Here is an 8,343-nt window from a genome sequence, read left to right as displayed (position 1 = left end):
TTTTTTTTTTTTTTTTTTTTTTTTGAGATGGAGTCTCCCTTTGTTGCACAGGCTGGAGTGCAGTGGCATGATCCCGGCTCACCGCAACCTCTGCTTCCCAGGTTCAAGCAATTCTCCTGCCTCAGCTCCCAAGTAGTTGGGATTACAGGCATCTACCACCATGCCTGGCTAATTTTTGTATTTTTAGTAGAGGCAGGGTTTCACCACGCTGGCCAGGCTGGTCTCAAACTCCTGACCTCAAGTGAGCTTCCCGCCTTGACCTCCCAAAGTGCTGGGATTACAGGCATGAGCCACCGCACTTGGCTAAAAAAGTTGATTTTGACCATTTTTGCCAGTGTTTTTTTGCTTTTTTTGAGGAATGAATTTTCAGACGTCCTTATTCTGCCCTTCTAGAAGTGCTTCTTCAGATGACTTCTATTTTAAGAAATGGAAAGCTTTAAACAATATTGGCTGCTCATAAAAAATCATCTTTGAGTATAAAATTTGAGTGTAAGTCTACTCTTAACATGAAGAACAAAAGATATTTTTTATTTCCTGTGTGTTTTCCCCTGACAGCAGACTTTAGGTCCTTGCCCAGACTGAATGTGAATTTCACTTCTCAAAAAGCATGTTATTTTTCTTTCTTTTTTTTTTTTTTCTGTTGTGCTGACTTATGTCACTGTCTTGGGTCATGATCTAACATAAAACAATAGGATTCTTCCCCTATAACGAAGTTAAAATTCCTAATGACAAGGTTGTTGTAAAATACAGTTTTCTTACACAGCCAAGATGAAGGCCTTTCCCCAAGAACACTTTTTTCTGTTGTCCTCCAAGATCAGGTCCTAATTCAAAATAATATAACTATCAAGGCATTTTTTTTAATAGCAAAATCATCTTACACTTTCCAGACAGCTACTGGATTACACCAAAAATTCTCTCCCACACAGCATAGCACTCATAAGTAAAGAAGGATACAAGGAGGGATACTAAAAATAATTAGGTATAATTGGCATGCTCCATATTTTTAAAATCAGTGTATCAGTATTATAAGAGCTGCCTTGTCCATCATGTCCACAAAGTGGAAAAAGATGTCAGAGCAAAAAGAGGGGCTCATTCCCTCTAGATGATATTTTTTTTGAAATGGGGTCTCACTGTCACCCAGGCTAGAGTATAGTGGCACAAACACCGCTCACTGCAGCCTTGACCTCTTGGGCTCAAGCAATCCTCCAGCCTTAGCCTCCCCAAGTAGATGGGACTACAGGTGTGCACCACCATACCCAGCTAATTATTTATTTTTTGTAGAGACGAGGTCTTACTATGCCGTCCAGGCTGCACAGGTGTGAACCACTGCACCCGGCCAAGAGAATTTTTATGCAAGGTAGTGTTGTGACTATGATTGTGGACCTTCCTGGATGGATAAAAGTATACTCATATTCATGTGCAAGGCCTTACATAATGACTGTCAAACTCATGCCCATGTTGATTTTATTCCATAGTTTAATCTTGTATTATTGGTAGCAATTGTAGTACACATGTTCTAAAATAGACTGTAAGGCCCTCAAGATTTGTAAATATATTCATTATCTGTTTCACCTGTAGAGCTCAGCCAAATAAGACGCATAGAATTATCAAATATAAGTTAGGCTGGGCATGGTGGCCCATGCCTATAATCTCAACCCTTTGGGAGCTCGAGGAGGGTGAATCACTTGAAGCCAAGAGTTTGAGACCAGCCTGGCCAACATGGTGAAACCCCATCTCTACCAAAAACACAAAAAAATTAGCCAGGTGTGGTGGCACATGTGTGTGGTCCCAGCTACTCAGGAGGCTGAGGTATGAGAATTGCTTGAACCTGGGAGGTAGAGGTTACAGTGAGCCAAGATCATGCCACTGCACTCCATCCTGGGTGTCAGTGCAAGACTCTGTCTAAAAATTAAGGAAAAATGTTAGTTAAATCGGTTGAGAAGATGAACCTCCCTGTCTCCTGCTCTCTCCCCAGGTTCTAATAATAGTTCTCCTCAATGTAGCCATGATCTGAGACCTCATGAAATCTAGCAGTCATCGGTAGGTTTGTGCTGTTATGTAGTACGTTCCAGAGAATATTCTTCTTTCATTCTGATATTGAAAATGAATAGATTGGCTAGGCCATTTGATACACTCAACAACTAGTTTCTATTTTTTTTTTTTTTTTTTAAAGACTAGTCAAGTGCAGTAGTGAGAAGAGGGGAAAGAGAACAAGGAGTTCGAGCTGTAACTGACTGTGAACAATCAATTGAGATAACTCACTACCTTTGGACCAACCTCTATTTTTTTTTTTTTTTTGAGACAGGGTCTCACTCTGACGTCCTCGGCTGGAGTGTAGTGGTATGATCACCGCACACTACAGCCTCAGCCTCCCTGGGCTCAAGCGATCCTCCCACTTCAGCCTCCTAAGTAGCTGAGACTACAGGCACATGTCACCACATTCAGCTCAACAACTCGTTTCTATTCTCCCCTCTTGTTTTTCTAAAGATACCTACTATACTTTGCTGACAGGAAATAAATCCATGTATCTGACATCATCACCATAAACTAACACTTGGTTGAGCCAAACTATCAGAGTCCTGAGACTAGGGATTTCTAGCAAAATTTCAGCCCCAAGGCAGAAGACTTCTCTGGAGGAAGATGCTAGCCCAAGAACATGTAACTAGACAAGGAAGGAGTAAAGTTAATTAAAGATATATGATTGTGGTTATTGTCTATTTTTGGTAATGTACTTCATGTTCCCTTTTTTTTTGCTAGTCATATGATATAGCCTTTTTCTTTCCCCTGGCTCTGGTCTCCAACACTCAGTTTAGCAAACCTTACCTGTGCCAACTGGAATAAACACTCTTTTTTAAAAAAAGTCCTTGGTCAATGGGCCACCTCCTAAATGATGACTCTCATGTTATTCACACCAAGGGTAGACTCACTCCTTGACTGCCAAATCCGAGCTTGTTTTTTTTGGAGACAGTGTCTTACTCTGTCGACCCAGGCTGGACTGCAGTGGTACAATTGCTCACTGCAGGCTCAAACTCCTTGGGCTCAGGAGATCCTCCTACCTCAGCCTCCCAAGTAGCTGGGACTACAGGCACACGCCATCACACCCAGCTAATTTTTGTATTTTTTTTTTCTGGAGACTGGGTTTCACCATGTTGCCCAGGCTGGTCTCAAACTCTTAAGTTCAAGCCATCCACCCTCTTTGGCCTCCCAAAGTGCTGAGGTTACAGGCATGAGCTACAACACTCAGCCTCCAACCAATCTTTTAAAGTTCATGATGGGAATGGAGTTTGTCTCTGATGATTTTATGGAGCCACAGGCCAAATTTGTTAGAATACTTTCCCTCATGGGCACACCCCTCAGAAGCTCAGAATCATCCCCCAAGTAATTTTCATCCCCCTTCGTGTCCATTTACAATTAATCCTTGTTCTCACTTCCTGTCCCAGGCAACTAATGTATTTTCTGCCTCTGTAAATTTGCCTTTCCTGTACATTTCATGTAAGTGAAATCATGCCACATGAAGCCTCTTATCTTGGGCCTCTTTCACTTAGCATGTTTTTGAGGCTCATCCATGACATAGCATGTGTCATTATGTTTCATTGCTGCACAGTCTTCTACTGTATGAATTCACCACATTTTGTCTATCCATTCACCAGTTGCTAAAAATTTAAGTTATTGCCAGCTTGGGGCTATTATGTATAATGATATATAGTATTATGGATATTCATATTTAAGTGTTATGTTTGTTTTCATTTCTCCTGAGTAGATACCTAGGGGTGGAATTTTGGGTTGTATGGCAGTTTTATATTTAACTTTTTGAGAAACTGCCACGCTGTTTTCCAAAGGGCTGTACCATTTTACTACATCAGCACTGTGTGAGGGTCCCCATTTCTCCACATCCTTGCCAACATTTGTTACTGCCTATCTTATTTATTATTGCCACCCTAATAGGTATAAAATGGTACATCACTGGGATTTTAATTTGCATTTTTCTAATGATTAATAATGTCGAGCATCTTTTCATATAACTACTCATAATTTGTGTATATTCTTTTTTTGTTCCGAGAGAGTCTCATTCTGTCACCCAAGCTGTAATGCAGTGGCACAATCTCAGTTCACTGCAACCTCCACCTCCCAGGTTCAAGCAACTCTCCTGCCTCAGGCTCCTGAGTAGCTGAGATTACAGGCATGCATCACTGCACCTGGCTAATTTTTATATTTTCAGTAGAGACACGGTTTTGTCATGTTAGCCAGGCTGGTCTTGAACTCCTGGCCTTAAGTCATCTGCCTGCCTCAGCCTCCTAATGTGCTGGGATTATAGGCATTAGCTACCACACCCAACCTGTGTAATTTCTTTAATGAACTGTTTGTTCATTTCTTTTGCCCATTATTTGATTGGGTTGTCTGCCTTACAATTACTGACCTGTAAGTGCTCTTTGTATATTATGAATGCAGATCCTTTATCAAATGTGTTTTGCAAATATTTCCTCCAGCCTGTTGCTTGTCTTTTAATTTTCTTTTCTTTTTTTTTTTGAGACGGAGTTTCGCTCGTTACCCAGGCTGGAGTGCAATGGCGCGATCTCGGCTCACCGCAACCTCCGCCTCCTGGATTCAGGCAATTCTCCTGCCTCAGCCTCCTGAGCAGCTCAGATTACAGGCACGCACCACCATGTCCAGCTAATTTTTTGTATTTTTAGTAGAGACGGGGTTTCACCATGTTGACCAGGATGGTCTTGATCTCTTGACCTCGTGATCCACCCGCCTTGGCCTCCCAAAGTGCTGGGATTATAGGCTTGAGCCACCGCGCCCGGCCTTGTCTTTTAATTTTCTTGAGTGTCTCACCGGGCTCGGTGGCTCACGCCTATAATCCCAGCACTTTGGGAGGCCGAGGCGGGTGGATCACAAGATCGAGAGATGGAGACCATGCTGGTCAACATGGTGAAACCTTCTCTACTAAAAATACAAAAAAATTAGCTGGGCCTGGTGGCATGCGCCTGTAGTCCCAGCTACTCAGGAGGCTGAGGCAGGAGAACCTAGGAGGTGGAGGTTGCGGTGAGCCAACATCACGCCATTGTACTCCAACCTGAGTAACAAGAGCAAAACTCCGTCTCAAAAAAATAAAAAGAGCGTCTTTTAAAGAGCAAGAGTTTTGAATTGTAAGTTCAATTTATCAATTTTTGCATTCATCACCTATGCTTTTAGTCCAAAAAATAAGTAAGTGGGCCAGGCTTGGTGGTTCGCACCTGTAATCCCAGCGTAATCAAGAGTCACTTGAGCCCAGGAGTTCCAGACCAGCCTGGCCAACATGGAGAAACCCTGTCCCTATTAAAAATACAAAAATTAGCCGGGCATGGTGGCACATGCTTGTAGTCCCAGCTACTCAGAAGGCTGATGCAGGAGAAGCTGAGGGACAGACACTGCAGTTAGCAGAGATCACACCACTGCATTCAAGCCTGGATGAGAGACTCCATCTCAAAACAAAAACACACACACAATAATAATGAAAAGAAATAGATCAGGCACAGTGGCTCACACCTGTCATCCTAGCACCTTGGGAGGTCAAGTCAGGAAGATCGCTTGAGGTCAGGAGTTCGGAGACCAGCCGGCCAACATGGTGAAACATGGTCTCTACTAAAAACACAAAAATTAGCTGGACATGGTGGTACATGCCTGTAATCCCAGCTTCTTGGGAGGCTGAGGCATGAGAATTGCTTGAACCCAGTAAGCAGAGGTTGCAGTGAGATGAGATCATGCCACTGCACTTCAGCCTGGGTGACAGAGCAAGACTCCGACTCAAAAAAAAAAAAAAAAGTTGATTTTAGATGGTAGTTATCTTAAATTCCACTAATTCAAATATATCTGTAAACAAATCATATTTGTTTGGTATTACTGGTCCTGTAGAGAACGTAATGCATCAGTTGGCCTTGTTTGCAAGACTACCCAGGGCCAGTCACCTGAGTGATACCCTGTCTCAAAGCAAACAAACAAAAAACGCCTGGGCTTGGCTCTAGATTGGAGCTACAGTGAAAAATAAAGCTGAGAGCTACAAATGTCTCCTAAGTTGGAAAAAGAGTTAAGTATCAGACTAGTGCATAGCAAGTGTCAGAGCTGGGATTTGGCCCAGTCTCACCGGCTTCAATCAATGGGAATTGGGAGACAAAACAGTCGCATTGTCGTTCATACCCAAATAATCCTCAAGGCATGTGGGATGTCTGGTTTATTCAAAGTAGCTGTCAGAGGCCCAACCATGGAGCAGAAACCAAACAGTTGGGAGCTATGGGGCTAAACAGGGCAAGGATGTCCAGGTATCAGACGGTAAACAGAGAAGTCAGCTGAGCAACCAGAGCAGGCCCAGGCTGAGCAGGACAGGACAGGCTGCCCAGGGCCCAGCTCCACTCATGGCTGCAGCATAGAACCTCGCCACTTCCTCGTTGGGGTTGCCCTGGGCCGGGTCAAACCACATCTGAATGCAGCGGCCACTTCCTCGCCTGTAGTTGCTGACCTTGTAGGAGTGACTCCAGATTTCATTGCATAGATCAGTGGGTGTGGGGAAGTAGAAATGGAAAGATAGGCAGGCAGCTCCCGCCGGGCACTTGTTAGACCCTGCAGAGAAGAGGGAAGACCTTTAGCCACTGCGCCCAGAACTATCTTGGGGTCTGCCAGCCCTACAACCCCAAATTGTCACATACCTCTTCCACACCCACGCACCTCCACTTCCAAATCCCTCCCTTCCTGCCCCACCCCAGCCTTCACCTGAGGTCCAATTCCAGCCCTTGTGCCAGTTGCTCTTGCAGGTGTAGGAGGTACTGCAATCTTTCCACCATTGCTCACAGTCCTCTTTGCACAGGGGCACGTCCAGTACCCGCTCTTTGCGCCAGCTCTGATCCACCTGGGAGATTTTGGTAGAAAAGAAAGGCTCAGGCACAAGAATCCCAGCAACCCAGCCCTGAATAGAACTGGAGCTGAGGATGCAGCTTGCAGAGATGCCCGGAAAGCTCAGCTCCTCTGCTAGGTCTTGTACCTGCAGGAAGCCATGTGTACCTGCTGAATCCAGGGCCCCAAGTTGGGGGAGCACTCATAGAGGCAGGTGTCCTGGATGAAATGCCGTCTGCAGGCAGGTGCCATCTCTCCGCAGTGGTTCCAGTCGAAGTTATACAGGTATGAAACATCCTTGTGGGCTTCCTGGCTGGTGTTGGTAGAACAGCAGGCATTCTTCCTCCAGGGACGACACTGGATGGGGAAAGACACATGACTCAGCCCACAGCCAGCACAGCCAGAATATTCCATATGCAACATCTCCCCTCTTCGTCCTTGATTCCCCAGCCCACTGGAAGTCATCCAGGAAAATACTTGCTATTGGGACCTCTTTAGAGGAGAGGGCCGTCAGAGACTGTGGGAACCCAGAAGGGAGCTCCTGTCTGGAGGTTCTGTCATTCCAAAATTTGTTAATTCAACCTTTGAGACCCCACTTACTCTCACCCAGGTACTTCTGTAGAAACTGGGGTTACAAAAATTAACACATCACGTGATTATTGCTTTAGACAAAAATTAAGCAGGGAAGGCAGCTGGGGAATTGCAGTGTAATAGTGTGGTCAGATTAGGCCTCACTGAGGTGGCAAAGATTTGAAGGCGAAAACAATTTGAATTGTAACCTGGCCGGGCACAGTGGCTCACACCTGTAATCCTAGCACTTTGGGAGGCCGAGGCGGGTAAATTGCCTGAGCTCAGGGTTTGAGACCACCTGGGCCACATGGTGAAACCCCGTCTCTACTAAAATATAAAAAAGTAGCCAAGGAGGGCGAGCGAGGGGAGAAAAGAAAAAAAAAAAATTAGCCAGACGGCTGTGTGCAGTGGCTCACGCCTGTAATCCCAGTGCTTTGGGAGGCCGTGGCAGGCGGATCACCAGGTCAGGAGTTGGAGACCAGCCTGACCAACATAGTGAAACCCTGTCTCTACTAAAAGTACAAAAATCAGTGTTACAGCTCTTTTAGAATTTGCCTAGCAGGCTTTCTGGGTTCTTGCCGGAAAGTCAAAAAAAAAAAAAAAATTCAGCCAGGTGTGGTGGCATGCACCTGTAATCCCAGCTACTGGGGATGCAGTTTTGTTTCTAACTAGCTGCATCACCCATTATTTGTTCCTGGTATTTGTGATACAGAAAACAATGTATAGCCAATCAATTGCTCATTATTTTATTATAAATTCTCGATAAACAGGAACTACTCTTTTTCCTTAAAAACTAACTTGTGACTGCTGTGAAATTCAGGACAACTTGAATCTATGCTCCTATGTGGCTATCTTCAAGCTTTCTGAATCTCATTTCTTTTTTCTTTTTTTTTTTTTTTTTTTTTT

At 44.4% G+C, this 8,343-nt stretch overlaps 1 protein-coding gene and 1 non-coding gene across 4 annotated transcripts in view; one reads left to right on the top strand and one right to left on the bottom strand.

Annotated features, from left to right (window-relative positions):
- Window positions 1-8,343, bottom strand: part of FOLR1 (folate receptor alpha) — a 25,720-nt gene that overhangs the window by 11,831 nt on the left and 5,546 nt on the right. For 2 of the 3 annotated variants that reach the window (XM_032258973.1, XM_032258974.1), the window contains exons 3-5: window positions 7,036-7,224; window positions 6,748-6,883; window positions 6,391-6,597 (exon numbers count right to left, since the gene is read on the bottom strand). In XM_032258973.1, coding sequence (XP_032114864.1) covers window positions 6,391-6,597; window positions 6,748-6,883; window positions 7,036-7,224 — 532 coding nt within the window. Of the gene's footprint in view, window positions 1-6,182; window positions 6,598-6,747; window positions 6,884-7,035; window positions 7,225-8,343 lie in introns of those variants that run through there. The other variant, XM_032258976.1, reaches the window with a different exon arrangement.
- Window positions 7,966-8,028, top strand: LOC116537124. The gene has a single exon (XR_004262966.1). It is a non-coding gene; the product is annotated as a U7 small nuclear RNA (small nuclear RNA).

This window comes from Sapajus apella, unplaced genomic scaffold, assembly GCF_009761245.1.
Source record: "Sapajus apella isolate SASKATOON/1434 unplaced genomic scaffold, GSC_monkey_1.0 scaffold106, whole genome shotgun sequence".
Classification (NCBI taxonomy): Eukaryota; Metazoa; Chordata; class Mammalia; order Primates; family Cebidae; genus Sapajus; species Sapajus apella.
Note: the sequence above shows the minus strand (reverse complement) of the source record. Positions and strands in the feature narration are given on the sequence as shown.